This window comes from Lithobates pipiens, unplaced genomic scaffold, assembly GCF_037356315.1.
Source record: "Lithobates pipiens isolate NorthernLeopardFrog02 unplaced genomic scaffold, aLitPip1_a1.2 Scaffold_23, whole genome shotgun sequence".
Classification (NCBI taxonomy): domain Eukaryota; kingdom Metazoa; phylum Chordata; class Amphibia; order Anura; family Ranidae; genus Lithobates; species Lithobates pipiens.
In genome coordinates this window covers 137,908,331-137,928,134 of record NW_027507785.1, presented here as the reverse complement: position 1 = coordinate 137,928,134, position 19,804 = coordinate 137,908,331, and the positions used below count along the sequence as shown (strand labels likewise).

The following is a 19,804-nucleotide window of genomic DNA, read 5'->3' as shown; positions in this document are numbered from 1 at the left end:
TCACTTATATAGTGACAATGGGGCGGTGTCACATGGTATATGTCACATGGGTTGGTCACATGGTGACCCCGCCCCCTTACGATGTCATAGTCCCCATGTGACATCAACCCATGTGACCAACCCATGTGACATATACCATGTGACACCGCCCCATTGTCACTATATAAGTGACCGCACAGCGCGGCTCTGGCATTCCGGCCGGAGAGCTCGTCGAGTCAACATCTCCAGGAGAAGAAGAAGAAGAAGAACAAGAAGAAGAACAAGAACGGAAGGCGGCGGCGGCGACGACAGCGGCGACAGAAGACCGTGCCACCGCCTGTAAAAGAGCTACAAGAAGGCGCGGTGGCCCGGCAGAAGAACCGAAGGCGGCGACAGAAGAACGGAAGGCAGCGGCGACAGAAGACCGGGCCACCGCCTGCAAAAGAGCTACAAGAAGGCGCGGTGGCCCGGCAGAAGAACCGAAGAGGGGGACAAGACCCCCGAAGTCGGGAGAAGAGGCCGGCGGCGGGGAGGAAGAAAGCCGGACTCCTCCGCTAGTAAAAGAGCTACACACAGATAGCGGAGGAGTCCGGCGAGAAGACCCCCGAAGACGGAAGACGGAAGACCCCCGGAGCTGTGCAATAAAATATTTTTTCCCTGTGTTGTGTTTTTTTTTGTACTTTATTTCACAGGTGAATGGGTAGGGGTACATTGTACCCCATACTCATTCACATAGGGTGGGGGGCCGGTATCCGGGGGCCCCCTTCTTAAAGGGGGCTCCCGGATTCCGATAAGCCCCCCGCCCGCAGACCCCGACAACCAACGGCCAGGGTTGTCGGGAAGAGGCCCTTGTCCTTATCAACATGGGGACAAGGTGCTTTGGGGTGGGGGGGCCGCGCGGCCCCCCCTTCCCCAAGGCACCCCCCCATGTTGAGGGCACGCGGCCTGGTACGGCTCAGGAGGGGGGGCGCGCTCGCTCGCCCCCTTTCCTGGCCGGCCGGGTAGCGTGCTTCGACAAGGGTCTGGTGTGGACTTTGGGGGGAACCCCCACGCCGATTATTTTCGGAGTTGGGGTTCCCCTTTAAGCCCATTCCAGGCGGCGGAGCCCGCAACGTCTCCTTCGCGGGCCCCGCCTACCTGTACACGCGCTCGAAATGGGCGGATTTGCCTCCTCCTTACGTGGGCGAGTCCGTTCATTTCAAAAGTTGAGTGAACTGTTTGGCAAACAGTTCGCTGAAACAGTCCGCTCGTGTGTGGGCAAGTCCGCTCATGCAAATTTTGAGCGGACTGTTTGCCGAAACTGTTTGACGAACAAGGTTGGGCAAACAGTCCGCGCGTGTGTACGCGGCCTAAGAACTTTCTAGTGATTTCTCGTACATTGTTGCTTCTGTAAAGGACTTTTTATAAAGCGCTGTTTTAATGCGGATATTCTCAGATATATATTGACGAATTGTTTGTATTACTTTTTTATATATTTTTACTATTACTTTTAAACGGCTGCTATTACTGTCCGTATTGCTGGGTTTTAATATACTTAGCAGATATTATCTAGTTTGCTTTGGTTCTATTATTATTATCATTACATATGCAGGCATCTGCATAAAAAAACATTTTTTTATTTATGTGTGTGTGTGTGTACCATATAGGTGGGTGCATATACATATGTATATATAATCTTGGGAGGTGTGTGAAGGTCCTAGTTTGGCGCAGAGAGGTATATGATAGGCCGTCTTTAAAATATACCTTTTGTTTTTAGTCCTATAATATGTGAGATAAATGTACAGAACTGGGGACAGACATATAAAAACATGGCGATTGTTATAAGACAAAGGCTGGAAAACTTACTGAGAATATTCATATGCAACGCTTTCATCACAGGCAGATAATGATATCTTATTTAAAGACAGGTAGTACTCCAGCACCCCGGTCTTCAGATGAATATTAAACAATCAAACTGGTTTGCCTGGGTGGAGGTTTAAATACACTACACCCGGGCCCAATATAGGAGAAGGGGCCAAAAGTTAAAGGGGGTGTAGGTAACCAGACAGAACCAAAATTCAGGACCACAAAGAAGGGGTCGGGCAGATCTTCTGGGGTCCCTTGGCGGCTGTCTCAGCATCCCCCCGCAAGTACTTCTCACGTTCATGCGAGCACTTGCGGGCGTGCTTCAGTGATACAGCCGGCGGCTATAGCCGCTCACTGTATCACTTGGCATCGCCCCCGGCACCCCACGTCATTGGATGTGATTGACAGCAGTGCGAGCCTGTGGCTGCGCTGCTTTCAATCCATCCACTCTAGTCAATCAGCGGGCAGGCTGAGATGCAAAGAGGATGTCTGAGGCGAGCGTGGGACTTTCGAGGTGTCAGGAAAGTGAAATAGGGGGGCTGGGGGAGCCGACACTGTCAGATGTTTTTTCACCTTAATGCATAGAATGCATTAAGGTGAAAAAATATTTACCTTTGCAACCCCTTTAATAATAGCTGAAATGCAGCCTATGGTAAGAATAGAAATATGTGAAGGTGGATAATAATACATTGAGGGCAGAGTGAAAAGCCAACTAGGTAGATATCCGTTGAATCGGCCACAGTAAATAAATGTCTATATATAATATATATATATAATATATATATATATATATATATATATATATATATATATATATATATATATATATATACATATATATATATATACATACACAATATAGAATTTATGAACGAAGTGTGTGTGTGTATATATGTATGTATATATATTATAAAAAATCAGGGTTGACTTACTGAGTGTAAAGATTGCTTATAAGTAATTGTAGTATATAAAAATGCAGATATATATATGAAAGTCACAGAGTAATAACTCACCAGGGATTAGTCAAAAAACGAGAAATTGCACAATGACGTCAGGCGTCGGAGCGCCACTGACTTTTTTGGGGGAGAATGGAGCTCCTCTTTAATTTGTATTGCTTTCTATTTAAATTCGAAAACCTCATCCTTTATAAGATAATTACTAAATTGTGTAAGATAATTTCAGCGGGACATTTTTAGCAGGCAGATCATTGTCTGTGGTATCTATTTCTGTTTGTGCAGAGTGGATAAGCAGTGACTCAGTGGTCAGAGTCAACAACTTGTGTGTGCGTGCGTGCGTGCGTGTGTGTGTGTGTGTGTGTGTGCGCGCGCGCGCGCTAGGCTAGCCCTAAAGCCTCACACACACACACACTAGTTTTTTTTTTTTCGTTCAACCTGCTTGGTTGAACGAACAAAAAATGGACAGCTCAGGTCAGAGATGCTGTGCTAACAATCCAATGATAGTACAACAATCTACTTTTCTGTTCTTTTGAGTTTTGACAGGGGGATGGCCCCCCCGCCAGAACACTCCCTGTCAGCGCTGTCAGCCATTGGCTAGCTTCTGTCGGTCCGAATGTCTGCTGCGTTCTATTGAACCGGCTGATGCTGCCAAACATTCAGCCCGTGTATACTAGGCTTTAGGGTGCAAACATTCAGGAACATAGCTTGAATACAGACCCGCTACCCTCAGACTTAACAGGAATGTCAATCTGCAAATGCATGTAACTGTCCTCTTCCTTTTTTTCTTTTTTTTTTCCAGCACCGACCACCTGACGGAAGCATCTACCTCTGAAAGGACACCAATGCCAAGGCTGCACCACGTGATTGTTTCCAGCTTCTCTCTTGAGCTTACATAGTCTTCAAAAGCCTTTGTTATTTGTACTGTGCCCAAGGAGACTCTACACTTTATTCCAACACTCATTACTCTGGCACCATGTCAGGTAAGAGGGGGGAAATGTATTTTTTGTTGTTGATTGTATTTAGGGACCCTTAAGCCTGGTAAACACTAGTAGTTTTTTTTTTTTTTTCAACACAGCAGGGCTGAATGAAAAAATAACAAACTGACCGCTCAGGATGAGCTTCTGTACTAACTATCTGGCATTGGTACATCGACATCTCCTGCTGTTCTATTGTGTTCTGACAGGGGATGGCCCTCCGACAGAACACGCCGGTCTACCATTGCCTGAGTGCTGATCGGGAGCTGACCTGCAGACCTTTTTCCGTCATGCCCCTTTGACAGACCGAATGTCCTTTTTCCGTTGGACCAACTCCAGTACACACAGACCGAATGTCGGCTGGTTTCTATTGTGTACTAGGCTTAATTTATTTGTAATTCCTTTTTTGTGCACATAACATTTTTATTTTCAGTAACAGCGTTCTGCAGGAAGATATCCACACATTTGATTTTAGATCTGTTATATGCTAAAGATCTTTTTAAAAAAAATTTTGATGGAGCAAAAATATACATGTACATTAGGCAACCGAAAAAATGCCATAACTGCTGGAAGAAAAAAGTACCGTATATACTCGAGTATAAGCCGAGATTTTCAGCCTCTTTTTTGAGGCTGAAAGTGCCCCCCTCGGCTTATACTCGAGTCATCGCTGTCTGCCCGCTCGATCAGCGTGTCGAGCAGACAGACAGCGGCCATTCTATGATTCAAAAGCCGCGCCTCCGGCTCCGCCTTCGCCTGTGATAGGCGGAACACTGAATTTCCCAGCAGCCTGTGTTCCGCCTATCACGGGCATCCGCTCATCCTCGTACTACGGACGAGGATGATACGACGTCCGTGATAGGCGGAACACAGGCTGCTGGGAAATTCAGTGTTCCGCCTATCACAGGCGAAGGAGGAGGCGCGGCTTTTGAATTTTACAATGGCCGCCGACGAAGAGGGCACGGGACGGAGGCAAGGCAAGGCACGGCACGGGACGGGACGGGACGGGACGAGACGAAGGCAAGGCAAGGCAAGGCACGACACGGGACGGAGGCTCGGGACAAAGGCTCGGGACACAGGTAGGCTGGACACACACACACACACACACACACACACACACACACACACACACACACACACACACACACACACACACACACACACACACCTGTACTGCCCACTAAACATGATGGGATTTTTGTCGTGGCTATGACGCAAAGTGGCTGCTGGATGGTCTTCTCTGTGTGGGTGGCCAGCGGGAATAAATCTGCGACTCAACTATTCCCTTTTCCCTGCCAAAGTGAATGGGTCCTCAGCCCTGGTTCACACTATATTGCCATGCAGCTAACACTGCAAACCCTATTCATTTCCGCACTGCGTTTTGCGATCTGCTGCGGGTGTAGGTGCAGGTAGGCTGGACACACACACACACACACACACACACACACGGATGGAGACACACACACACGGATGGATGGATGGATGGAGACACACACACACACAGGGATGGATGGATACACACAGGGATGGATGGATGGATGGATGGAGACACACACACACACAGGGATGGATGGATGGATGGAGACACACACACACAGGGATGGATGGATGGATGGACACACACACACACAGGGATGGATGGACGGACACACAGGGATGGACGGACACACAGGGATGGACGGACACACAGGGATGGACGGACACACACACAGGGATGGACAGGCATGTCTCACCCTCGGCTTATACACGAGTCAATAAGTTTGCCAGTTTTTTTGGGGGTAAATTGGGGGCCTCGGCTTATATTCGGGTCGGCCTATACTCGAGTATATACGGTAGCCTAAAAAAACGCTTCCATGGAGCATATTGTACTGTACACATGTTTAGGTGTGTATGCGTTTGAGAGTTTTTCCTCAAAACACTAGGAAAAAATATAAAAATGTTTGATGCGTTGAAACGCGCTGCTTAGGCATATTTAGGCGCGTTTAGGGGCATGAAGCCTATTTATTTGCCCTAAAGCTCTTCTGAAAATTGCACTTGCTATGGATTTTTTTTCTATTAGCCTGTAAATGCTTCTCTCCAAAATGCCTATAAATGCCCAAATGTGTTTGAACACATAGTCTAACATAGAGTTGCTTCTACAGGCTAAAAGAAAAAAAAAACACAATGTCTGTATAATCAACATTTTTAATGTCTGGTGTGCATGAGGCCTAAATGTGGTGTCTGCATTAGCTTCCCTTTTTTTTTTTTTTTTTTTTTCTCTTGGCTGGTGATCCTGCCAGTAATATACTTTCTGGTATAGGGTGATGGCGGAAACGTACTGTAGTCGCTGTACATTGTCTCTATAGCCTGCACTTCTGATTTAAAGTACAAGCATCTTCCCTCTCCTCATCTCTGTAACATCGGGGAGATTTTCTGTAGTTCAGAGAACTAATGACACCTGTTAATGTTTACAATTTTAGTTTGGAGCACAGGAAGTGATAAGCGCATTCATTTTCTGGCACGATCAACAGGTGCATTTCTATACTTGTCCTTAGTCTGAAGAAAGAAAACAAATGAAGCCACTACATCTGCATCCCCAATTGCAAAAAAGTTGGGATGCTGTGTAAAATCTACATAACAGAATGCATTAATTAGTAAATCTCTTAAACCCTTATTCTATTCACAATAGAAAGTATAAAACATATCACTGTTTAACCACTTAAAACGGAGTTCCACCAAAAAAAAATTTTTTTTTTTTTTTTTTTTTATTGAAAGGCTTGCATAGTACAAAAAAGAAACTGACAGTCGGACAACAATCACAGATAATTCCGTTACAACTTATAGTCTCCAACAGAGCAGTAGGAGTATATAAAGCAACCCTCTGAGAATCAGAGGGCTAACAAGCCCCACCTTTTACATTTATATATGCAGTTGTAAAAATGATAATCAAAAAACAAGTAAGTAACGGTGATGTCTTTTACACCGTATCTTGACAAAAACAGAGAGATTATACAACAACTTAAACAATTTTCCTGATGTCAGTCCATGGAGACCACTGTTTACAGAAACGCAAGTATTTTCCTTCCATATTGGCCAGTATCTGCTCGTATTTAAATATCTCATCAACTCTTCTGACTAATTCTCCCAAATTAGGGGGACAGGGGGATTTCCAGTATTTAGCTACCAAAAGCCTAGCCGTAGATAATATCTGGACAACTATCATTCTAAGGGGTGGCGGGTATTGGTCTATGTCTAAACTCAGTATTGCCAGTGCAGGTGAACCTGACCTAAGAATGCCAGTAACCTTAGAAATCAAGGAGAATACTCCCCGCCAAAAACTCCTGAGGTGGGGGCATTCCCAAAGCATATTAAGTAGTGTACCAACTCTTCCACAACCTCTCCAACAAGTATTAGAACTACCCTGGACAAATTTTGCTGTGATGAAGGGGGTGTAGTACCATCTAAGTAATATTTTTTGGGAAACTTCTCAATGCGTTACTGATCTGATGTATCTGCCGTTGCTTCTGATGGCCTTTCCCCATTGGTCATCTGTGAACTGCACTGAGAGTTAATTTTCCCACCTATGCAAGGGGGAAGTTTTCTTAAACAGGTTCCTGCTTTGTAGTAAGTTATAAAATAGCGAGATTCCCCCTTTGACTTTCGAGACATCGGACCAGAACGCCCAAGCTTGGTGAGGGATTGCTACGGAGGTACCCTGGTGTTGAGATAAGAAAGATCCAATTCTTAGAGTAAAGTATTCCGACCTGGGAATGCCAAATTTATACACTATTGACTCAAAGGGAATAAGCCTTCCATTCTCCAATATTCCTGAGACCGTTAAAATACCTTTTTCTACCCAAGGCCCCAAATCCAGGTCTTGGACACAAGAGCCTATGGATGCAAGTGGAGTAGATACGTCAAAGTGGTGCGACAACCCTACATTGTTTAGAAAATATCTCCAGGTATCTACTACGAGTCGTATTATAGGAAAATCTGATTTAAAGGTCCACTTGGCAAAAGACGATGCTAATAAAGTGAAATATGGCATACCAGGCAGAAGCCAAGAGCCCTCGATTAAAGCCCACTGCTTCTCCACTGGAGGACATATCCAGTATTTCATTTGGTCTAACAAACTCGCCACATAGTTGTCTTTTAGAATAGGAAGACCCATACCACCTATGTCTTTCTTTCTAAATATGAATGGGAGCATCTGGGCTTTTTATCCCCCCACACAAATTTATGTAACTGCGCTTGGGCTGATTTAAAGAATGACATGGATAAAAATTGGTAAGGCCCTAAAGTGATATAACAACTTTGGAAGGATTAGCATTTTGTATGCTGCCAGTCTTCCCATCCAAGACAAGTAAAACTTCGACATCCTATTAAGTTCCTGTTGTAATGAGGAGAGAAGGGGCAAAAAGTTGATTTTGAAAAAGCTCGGTGATGCTAAATAAATTCCTAGATATTGGATGGGTTTGTCAGACCATGGATAAGGGAATCGGGAGGCTAAGAGCGACCTGATGTTATCCTTAATATTAATTGCTAATATATTAGATTTGGAGGAATTCACCTTGTAGTATGACATTTTATTAAATTCTCCAAGGGTATCATGTACTGCTTGTAAGGAAGAGGAAGGTTTTTTTTTTAATTAAAATTACGTCGTCTGCAAATAATGTAATAGAATGGGTATGTTTGGGTGTCGAGATGCCAGAAATATGAGGATGGGTGCGGATCGTTTCTGCTAGAGGCTCCATAAGAAGGGCAAAAATCAGGGGTGACATCGGATACCCCTGACGAGTGCCATTAGTGATGCGAAAGGAATCAGAAAACATACCGTCAGTATAAACCATAGCCGAGGGGTTAGAATATAAAGCTGAAATGGCTGAATTAATACTCCCCAGAAAACCAAATTTGGCAAGCACCTGACTCAAGTATCCCCAATGGACCCTATCGAAAGCCTTCTCTGCATCTAATGTGAGAAGCAGAGAAGGCTCACCAGAGGCCTCTGCCGCGTGAATTAGATTTAGAATCCTCCTGGTTGCATCTGGCGCCTGGCGCCCCGGTATAAAACCCACCTGATCATTTCTAATCGGTGAAGACATAACTTTTGACAGTCTATTAGCCAGAATTTTTGCAAAGACCTTCAGGTCTACGTTCAATAAAGAGATAGATAGGCCTGAAGTTCTGTGGTTTGTCTAGCGGTTTGCCAGGTTTTGGTAGCGTTACAATTGTGGCGGATAGCATTTCTTATGGGAAGGAGGAGTCCGCTGTGGCCTTGTTAAAGGTTGCAAGAAGGTACTGACCTAGAATTGGGTAAAATGCTCGGTAGTATTCAACCGAGAAACCGTCAGGACCAGGTGATTTGTTTAACGGCATGGCCAATATTGTTTTAGACAGTTCGCATAAGGAAATAGGTTCATTTAAGGTGTCTAGTTGGACTTGGGAGATCCTGGGGAGGGAAATCTGCTCCAAGAATTCACGAATCGCATCTGGAGATGGTTGTGGGATGGCCGAGTCCTCTTTTAAATTGTAAAGGGCACTATAGTAATCTCTAAAGGCATTGGCGATATCCCTTGGGTTGGATAATTTAGAGCCCGTAATTGGATGGTAAATAAAGGGGATTTTCTGTTGGATCGATCTTTCCTTTATTTGTCTAGCTAAAAGTTTCCCCGCACGATTCCCTTGTTGTAGGAATCGAGCTTTCCACTTTTTAAGTGATCGATCTTGTTGTGAGATCAGTAGTAATCGAAGTTCATGACGTAGGTTGTCAAGCTTAGAACTCGTGGTGGGATTGGGTGTTGTTTTATTCACTGAGTCTAACTGTTCTATTTGGGAAATAAGGGTTTGTACCTTCAAATTAGACTGTTTTCTGGCAGAACTACTCATTTTTCTAAGGATACCCCGCACAAAAGCTTTGTGGGAGTTCCAAAATTTTATTTTTTAAAAGACCGCTTCAAATACTGCAGCTGCTGACTTTTAAAATATGGACACTTACCTGTCCAGGGTGCCCGTGATCTCCTCACCCGAAGCAGATCTGTCCCTCGGCTCTCAGGTAGAGGGGCCATCTTCGGTAAGGGAATCAGGTAGTGAACAGCCTGGTTCCCTACTGCACATGCGTGAGTCATGCTGCGCATCCTAATTGGTCCCTGCTGTCTTCTGGGACCTTTGTGTCTCCCAGAAGACAGTGGGGGGGCAGAGGAGGGGCCCTGACATGCCGTAGATCGCCACGGAGCCTGCGGTGATCAATGCCCAGAAGTGGGAGCAAATACCTGGATTAGACAGTTATCTGCTCCCCCCCTGAAAGGTGCACAATGTGACACAGGAGGGGGGAGGAATCCGAAAAGTGGAAGTTCCATTTTTGGGTGGAACTGGTACATTTTGAGGGTTTAGGTGTTTATACTGGCATGATGCATGCAGCTACAGGCATCATGTTGATATCTTTCTTTTTTGCCAGTGATGGACTTTAAAGCTAAAAGTGATTACTAGTGGCTAATTAGCCGCTGGATCACTTTTACAAGTGGCAGAAGGAGGTCCCGTTCCCACCAGGGAGCCCAGAACTGCAGCCGGCGGTTCTGCTGGCTGAGCATAGAGATGATCAAGGACTGAAATGTCCCTGATCATTTCTACGGTCCAAGAAACGAAGTGACGAAATATGTCTGATTTAAATCAGCCATTACTAATTTGGAAAAGCATTGGATCAAACTTATCTTGGTTTGATTTAATGCTTTTTAAGGGCAGAGGAGAGATCTGGGGTTAAATAAAATCCATTTTAAGTGTAAGCTGCGATTGCACCACACATGAGGTATCACCATGACCATGTGCGCGTGCGAGAGAGCAACTATTCTAGCACCACACCTCCTGTGTAACTCTAAAGTGGTAACCTGTAAATTTTTTAAAGGACCTCCCATCAGATAATTGAATGTTCTTTGGTTTGTTGCATTCCATGGGCGTACACAATTTAAAAGCGTGACATGTTTTGTATCTGTGCAAAAGGAGTGGTGTTGCGCACCTAGCTATAATCGATCTGGTAATAATAAAGTGCTATATGTAGAGTAATAAAGGTATAACTATTCCTATATTTCCTATGTGGAGTTCAAAAATTTATATGTAAAACTAGGGATGCACCGAATGGGTTTTTTGGTGCCGAAAAATACACTAGGCCGAAAACCGATACCAAAACAGCACTGATACCGAAAAATGACTGTTTTAAAAAAATATTTTTATACAGGAGATGGTCAGAGACCGGGGACATGGTACGGGAGGTGGTCAGAGACTGGGGACATGGTACGGGAGGTGGTCAGAGACTGGGGACATGGTACGGGAGGTGGTCAGAGACTGGGGACATGGTACGGGAGGTGGTCAGAGACTGGCGACATGGTACGGGAGGTGGTCAGAGACTGGCGACATGGTACGGGAGGTGGTCAGAGACTGGCGACATGGTACGGGAGGTGGTCAGAGACTGGCGACATGGTACGGGAGGTGGTCAGAGACTGGCGACATGGTACGGGAGGTGGTCAGAGACTGGCGACATGGTACGGGAGGTGGTCAGAGACTGGCGACATGGTACGGGAGGTGGTCAGAGACTGGCGACATGGTACGGGAGGTGGTCAGAGACTGGCGACGTGGTACGGGAGGTGGTCAGAGACTGGCGACGTGGTACGGGAGGTGGTCAGAGACTGGCGACGTGGTACGGGAGGTGGTCAGAGACTGGCGACGTGGTACGGGAGATGGTCAGAGACTGGGGACACGGTACAGGAGATGGTCAGAGACTGGGGACACGGTACAGAAGATGGTCAGACTGGGGACATGGTACAGAAGATGGTCAGAGAACGTGGTACAGGAGGCATCCCCCATTGCAGCCAGTGTGCCTGTGTCCCATTTTGCAGCCAGAGTGTCCCATTTTGCAGCCAGAGTGTCCCATTGCAGCCTGTGTGCCATTTTGCAGCCAGCCTGTGCAGGGAAGAGAGCCGCCTCCGTCGCTTGTTTGATCACAGCGCCGGGAACATCACAGCTTTCATTTCAATAGCTGTGTGTTCCCGGCCGCGCGCTGTCACACATCCGTCCAATCCTGTGGATGATCTGTCTAAGTGCCCGGATAAGGGGGAGGGGCTCTGTGTGACGGCGCGCGGCCGGGAACACACAGCTATTGAAATGAAAGCTGTGATGTTCCTGGCGCTGTGATCAAACGGGCGGCGGAGGCGGCTCTCCTGCGCTATGCACCCCCCCATGATGGGCGTCGCCAGGGGCGGGGGACGGAGCCCCGCCCCCACCCAGGCCACGCCCCATTTTTGGCTCCATTATTGGCCGTTTTCTCTTTCAGCAAATTGCCGAAAAGGGCATTTTTGGCCGATATGTTTAGGCGGCCGCAATTTCGGTGCATCACTGACAAGTGGTGATCACTCCGCTTTTGTATGCATGTCCTGGGTCTCATGGTAGCCTCCTTCGAGGCAGTACCTTATGCCCAGTTCCACAGCAGAGTCCTGCAGATGGAGATTTTGACAAAATGGGACAAATCTCAGTTGTCCCTGGATCGTCAGATCCAGGTGAGCCAGTCAGTCACCTATTTAAATAGGTGAAAAAAGTGTATTATGTGCATAACTAACAAACAAGCAAGTGAGTAAAAAAGTCCATGAAATGTTTGAGAACAGTCCCAAAATTAATCACTCTGGTGCATCCAAAGCTTAGTTAAAAGTCCATAGATGGCATTCAAGGTGAATTATCCTGCTACGTTCTCCGACCTCGGCAACTCTTGAACATGGATTATAAGCAAGTAGAAAAAATAAATACCCTTACCGGATGGGTTGGACACATCCACCTTATAGTAATGTGTCTTGCAAGCTTATGGGGGGGCTTCAGCCACTCACCCCAGTACACCGACCAGATGTTTTCCTCTCAGGGTTCCTTGCGGTATCCAGATGAGAAAGGGGAGTAGGATTTCCGTGCCATAAACTGCTATAGGACTTGGTGCCAGAAGTCTCGTGAGAGTTCACCATAAAAGGAACAAAGCATAAAAAACGCCTCGCATGGTGAAATGCAACCAATGATAGTTTATTGAAAAAAAAATTGTTTTGATAAACGGAACTAAAATGATAAAATCACGTGATACATAAAAAAACAACAATAGCAATGTGGGGAGCAAACTGCTGGCCCTACGCGTTTCGACCTCAAAGTCTTCAACTGTTGAAGACTTTGAGGTCGAAACGCGTAGGGCCAGCAGTGGTTTGCTCCCCACATTGCTATTGTTGTTTTTTTATGTATCATGTGATTTTATCATTTTAGTTCTGTTTATCAAAAATTTTTTTTTTCAATAAACCATCATTGGTTGCATTTCACCATGCGAGGCATTTTTTATGCTTTGTTCCTTTTATGGTGAACTCTCACGAGACTTCTGGCACCAAGTCCTATAGCAGTTTATGGCACGGAAATCCTACTCGCCTTTCTTATCTGGATACCGCAAGGAACCCTGAGAGGAAAACAACATCTGGTCGGTGTACTGGGGTGAGTGGCTGGAGCCCCCCCATAAGCTTGCAAGACACACTACTATAAGGTGGATGTGTCCAACCCATCCGGTAAGGGTATTTATTTTTTCTACTTGCTTATAATCCATGTTCAAGAGTTGCCGAGGTCTGAGAATGTAGCAGGATAATTCACCTTGATTGCCATCTGTGGACTTTTAACTAAGCTTTGGATGCACCAGAGTGATTAATTTTGGGACTGTTCTCAAACATTTCATGGACTTTTTTACTCACTTGCTTGTTTGTTAGTTATGCACATAATACACTTTTTTCACCTATTTAAATAGGTGCCTTTAAGCGCAGCACTAATTTGTATATATGTTATGTGAACTTGGTTTGTTTGTGTGCTAGCAGCTGGGCTGTGTTCCTCACAGAAACTTTATAGTTTTATCACTTTTCTCCACTTTTTTCGATTTTTGAAATAGCGCAGTGTTTTCTTCTTTTTTCCTTTTTTTGAGCCAGTCAGTCAGACTCGCTGACCTTGTGGCTGAGGTCCCCGGTGATTCAGTCCGGGAAATCGCTCCTCCCTCTGAAGTGGACAGTGATCACAACGGATGCCAGCCTATTCAGCTGGGGTGGAGTGATGGGGGTTCAGGTCGACGGAAGAATCGAAGTTGCCGATCAATCTGCTCGAGTTGAGAGCGATCAGGCTATGCCTCTCCACTTGGTCTATGAGAATTCAGGGGCATCCGATCAGGATCCAGTCAGACAACGCCACGACTGTGGCATACGTCAATCTCCAAGGGGAAACAAAAAGCTCAGCCGCTGCACGGGAGGTCGCTCACATAGTTCGGTGGGCAGAGCAACACGTACCGGCCCTGTCGGCCATTTACATCCCAGGAGTGGAGAACTGGCAGGTGGACTATCTGAGTCGCCAGATGCTGTATCCAGGAGAATGGGCATTGCATTCGGAAATATTCAGGTTACTGTGCCTGAGGTGGGGCACACCAGATGTGGATCTTCTGGCCTCCCGTGTCAATCGGAAGGTGCCAAGATTCGTGTCCAGATCAAGGGATCCATGGGCAGACAGCGCTGGTGGCTCCGTGGGATCAGTACCAACTGATCTACGCCTTTCCTCCACTGAAGCTGTTACTACGCCGGCTTCGCAGAGTGGAAGCCGAGGGGATCCCAGTAATACTGGTTGCCCCAGATTGGCCTCAGCGTCCTGGGTACGCAGGCCTGGTGCATCTGGTGGCAGACGCTCCCCGGCGACGGCCGTTGCGAGAGGACCTTCTGTCTCAAGGTCCGATTCTCCATCCTGCTTTACCATCGCTAGCATTTACAGCATTGCTATTGAGAGCCAGGTGTTGAGGAACCGGGGTCTGTCGGACTCAGTGATCCCAACTATGTTATGAGCATGAAAATTTTCTTTCCGGAACATATACCATCGTACCTGGAAGGCCTACATCTCCATGTGTGAGGAGAAAGGATGACATCCACGCTTCTTTTCCATTTCCTGGATCCTGCTGTTTTTTCAGCAAGGAGTAGACCATAAATTTGGCGTTAAGCACCATTAAGGGGCAAATTTCAGCCTTGGCTGTCTTTTTTCAGTGAACCCTGGCGTCTCACTCATTAGTAAGTACCTTCGTTTAGGGGGTACGACATGTAGTCCCTCCAGTGCATCCACAGTTACCCCCATGGGATTTGAACCTGGTGTTATCGGCGCTTTAAAAACAGCCGTTTTAGAATATCAGGGAGATTCCCCAGTTGACTTTTTCCCAGAAAGTGTTTTTTCTAGTGGCCATCACATTGGCCATGAGGGTTTCGGAACTGGCGGCCTTGTCATGCAAGTCGCCCTATCTGGTTATCCACAAGGATAAGGTCTTTTATACCGAAGGTGGTCTTGGCTTTTCATATCAATGAGGACATTGTATTACCATCTCTGTGTCCTAAGCCGAAGCACCCTAAGGAGGTGGCCCTTCACGCGCTGGATGTGGTTCAGGCTCTGAAGGTGTATTTGTCTGTCAATGTTCCTTTTCGGAAGTTGGACTCACTGTTTTTCAGTGGCTGGTGCCAAGAAAGCCATGGCGTCCTCGTCGTCCACCACTTCCAGGTGGATCAGACAGACTGTAGTACAAGCCTATGCCTTGAAGGGGCAGATGCCCCCCTTTCTGGTCACGGCCCACTCCACAAGGGCAGTCGAAACATCTTGGGCCTTCCGATACAAGCGTCTGTCGCTCAGGTGTGTAAGGCTGCGACCTGGTCGTCTGTCCACACGTTTGCCAAATTATACATGGTAAACGTCAGTGCATGGGCTGATGCCTGTTTTGGCTGCAATGTTTTGCAGGCGGCCGTATAGTTGCAATTGAATATGCAATATATATTTCCTTTTTCTCCTGGGTTTTCGATAAAACACAGTACCATTAAGTTAATGCGCTGTTGCATTACATTCTGCAGTTTTTGATGCGGTTATGGGTAGTCACTCCTATTGAGGGTACCCTGTTTTTTTTGTGGTATTTTTTTCCACGCACTAATGTTTTTTGTGGGTAAAGTTTCACTAGTTCCCACTTGCCATGGTGGATGAAGTTTCTATGCCGCTTTCCCACCCCTTGTTTGGCACTGCTTGGTGTTGTGATTAATATTGTATTTCTATATACCTGACAAAGACCAGCTAGAGGTATAACTAACGCAATTACAATACTCACGAAACCCTTTACTTAACACTGCAGTATTAAGGAGACAACAAGAAGAGATGGGTCAAGATTACAGTTCAGCAGTTGTCTGGTGTATTGTGGGAGGGGCTGCATTTTATATGCACCCTTATCAGCCAATCATTGCATAGAACATGGGTGTGGTTAATACAGAGGCATACATATCATTACATATCATCAATAATGAAACAGTCCATTACCATAATGCTATACATGCCTATAATGTAAATAACCTTTGAGACCTAGCTGTCACAAGGTTACCAGGATGAAAATACCATCTGGTGATGATTAATACTTGGTTTCCCGTCCCGAGTCTGTGTACCCCAATAATAGGAAGGCGGAAGATGACACAACTTATTTATACATTATAGAATGCTCACAAAACACATATGCAAGCAAGTTTATGCATGCTATTGTGACATATAGCTAGACACTAGACTTGAAGAACAAAGCTTCAAAATATGTTCTCAAAACTAAGCTAAAAGCATATTGCTCTATAGCCAGAACAAGATGGAGTCCCTATTGTTCAGTCATATTACTACAATCCCCTCTTTAAGTCATGAAATCAAACCATGAACATGACATACTTCTCATTGTGACATACTCATCCTGGTGACCATAGTAAAAGTCAAGATATATTCTATTAGCTGCAGCTGGGTTGGAAGGTCAAGTACCTCGGAAACCATGCACATAATAAACTTGAAGCAGGCATATAAAAAGTAATACTATAAGCAAAATCAGTACAACACACATTGCAATATCCCTAATCCAGGATTAATCCAGGATTCAGCATTGAGACCAAATCCCCCATGTTACCCATGGGGCTCCCAAGCAATTATTTTGCTTTTTCATCATGTCAATACCCCCCTCAGGCTCCTGAGAGGAACCATACCCAGGTCATGTTCTTTTCCAGAAACAATGACCCAGCATAACGGAGTTTGGGGGGGCATCCAGGATGAACACTAGCCTTGAGCAATGACGTTCCTCACTGTCCCCGAGAATCACCACTATCGGAACCAATGAGGCCAAGTAACACCATCCCTTGGAATCATTCAGAATCCATGGATGGCATGTTCTTCCACAACAAATGTACGTGCTGTTGTCCAAGGCCAGTGGCTGTCTGCTTAGGGACCTGTTAAGCACCCTCAGAGAATCCTGCAAAAGCAAGCTGTGAAAGCAGCTTGGCCATCTCAGTATGGGGGCCAGAGGTATGCATGAAGTGTGATGTAGGGCATGATCTCAGGTGTCAAACACTGTGGAGTTTTTGTAGACTCTGAATGCACATCCCCTCTGTCCAATGAGTGTGTTACTTATGATTTTATTGGGTAGGCCACATATAACCTTAAGGCTCCCCCTAGAACACAGAGGCTGGTAGATGACATGTGAACCAATACATATACAATACAGTGCCTATGCCAGCATCCTTTCAAACAGTATATACACTGAAATGGTCGAGCATGTCCTGGGCACACTACAACAACAATCCCAACATGCCCCTTGACCCCCACCCCGGACCACCTTCTAAGCATGCAAAAATAGAAAACAACAAACATGTAATCTCAGCTGCATAGCAATTGTCCATGGAGTGCAAAAGGGAGGAAGGGGCATGATAGTCCATAGAAACAAGTGGGACGGGCATGACAGCCTTTAGGCCAAATTTTTGCATGTTTATGCATGCTATTGTGACATATAGCTAGACACTAGACTTGAAGAACAAAGCTTCAAAATATGTTCTCAAAACTAAGCTAAAAGCATATTACTCTATAGCCAGAACAAGATGGAGTCACTATTGTTCAGTTATATTACTACACTTGGGGACATCCCAATTGAGAGGAGAGGAGCTGTGTCGGTCGGTGAATATAAGAGAAAATAGGATTTTTTTTGTACTCTCCGTAAAATCCTTTTCTCTGATTCACTGACCGACACAGCACCCGCCCCTCCTTTTTATCTTTACGTTGTACTGCTTGTTGACGTACTGAGGTCTGCCTGGCAGGCTGGAGAGTTGTTGCCCAAGGGACCGCCCCCTGGGCGGAACTAAGAGTTCTGAGTGTTGTGTTACAACTAAGGCCTAGTAATAGGGCAAACAACCCAATGGCTAAGAGAGGAGCTTTGTCGGTCGGTGAATCACAGAGAGAAGGATTTTACAGTGAGTACAAAAATCCTTATTTTTTTTTTATTTATTTTTTTTAGCAAAAAAACTAATTTCTTCCACAGTTGAGATATGTATTCTACATATTTTTGGTGAAAAAAATCGCAATAAGCATATATTGATTGGTTTGTGCAAAAGTTATAGCTTCTTCAAAATAAGGGGATAGATTTATGGCATTTATTATTTTTTTATCGGTGCTGCGATATTATGGAGGACTTATTGGATACTCTTGACACATTTTTGGGACCACTGACAATTATACAGCGATCAGTGCTATAAAAATCCACCGATTACTGTATAAATGTAACTGGCAGGGAAGGGGTTAACACTAGGGGGAGATCAAGGGGTTAACTGTATTCCCTAGGTGTATTCTAACTGTAGGGGGGATAGGACCATCTAGGAGGAGAGAGATCGATGTTTATACTTAGTATGAACACACGGATCTGTCTCTACTCCCCTGAAAGAACCGTGATCTGTGTATTTACAGACACACATCCCAGTTCTTGCTCTGTCATGAGCTTTTGCAGGTGTGCACCCTAGTGGCCAAAAAACAAAGCGACACAAGGTAATGTTGTTTCGCCCAGCCATGCCATTCTGGGGCAGTAAAACTGCGGCGGCTGGTCGGCAAGCGGCTAACCACTTGGCACCAAATCATGTACCTGCAGGTTATTGGCTTCAAGTGTTTGTACTCACCTCCCTCTGTAATAACAGTTGAGCAGCTGCTTGGCTGAATTGATTATTTTTACAAGAAAGCTGACAGTTGGCGCTAAAAAAACGCAACCAGGGTAATGCCTGCAGCATGGCTTTCTTTCATTATGTACTATTGTGTTGATCTCTGTGATTGGTCACAGTGACCAGATCGTACAGACTGGGCCAGTCACAGTGCACCTGTACCATGTGATAGCTGAGGTTATTCACAATAGCTGCACAATAGTACACAATGAATGAATGGATGTCATTCATAAAAATGACTTCTTCTAACGGCAAACTGTTATAAGTACTCTTAGTGTGTTAAAAAATAAATGTGATTGCTTATAGTAGTACAGTGTCACTATGGTAACAGTGTACTGCTCTGGTCACAGTATGTAAAAAAAAAAAAAGAAAAGAAAAAAAAAAAAAGTTCATTCAGTTAAATCCCCAGAGAAAATAAAACACACACAAACCTCCATATACACAATCCTATACCCACAGTTGATCCAGCGGAAGGCAAAAGAAACCCCAAATAAGGCACATATATTTCCCTTGGACTGCCTTCCAAAAAGGGGTCATTTGGGGGTTATTTGTGCTACCCTGCCATTTTAGGGCCTGAAGAGACAAGATGGACCTGTAAGTGCATCATGGGTGATCAATTTTCAAATATATCATAGTTTGTAGACTATAACGGTCCTACACACTATATATATATATAGAAGAAAATGGAATTTAGAGGCACTATGATCTTTTATGGTGTCTTTTATGGTGTCATTCAAAGTGTGACGCCGCTGAACTCTGAAAATATTGGCCTGGACAGGAAGGGGATGAAAGTGTATGGCATTGAGGTGGTTAAATAATTTTTTATCAAAACTTTATTTCTTTATCTTCCACCACACAGCAGGCTAAAAATCCTGACTACCTGGGTTATGCGCCATCTCTACTTGAATGGACACTGGCAGAAACAGATGAGGAAATCCTCCCCATATAATCCCTCCCATACAGGAAGTACCTCATTTATTTTGCAAGTGCGTCTAAGGTGATGGTCACCGAATTATATTTTTCTGTA

General features: G+C 45.2%; 1 protein-coding gene across 1 annotated transcript in view; it reads left to right on the top strand.

Annotated features, from left to right (window-relative positions):
* The window catches only part of SGSM3 (small G protein signaling modulator 3), a 732,042-nt gene that overhangs the window by 128,875 nt on the left and 583,363 nt on the right, over positions 1 to 19,804 (top strand). Inside the window, 1 exon segment of the mRNA XM_077452424.1 lies at positions 3,580 to 3,760. Within this exon segment, the coding sequence (XP_077308550.1) occupies positions 3,754 to 3,760 (7 nt within the window). The 5' untranslated portion in view covers positions 3,580 to 3,753.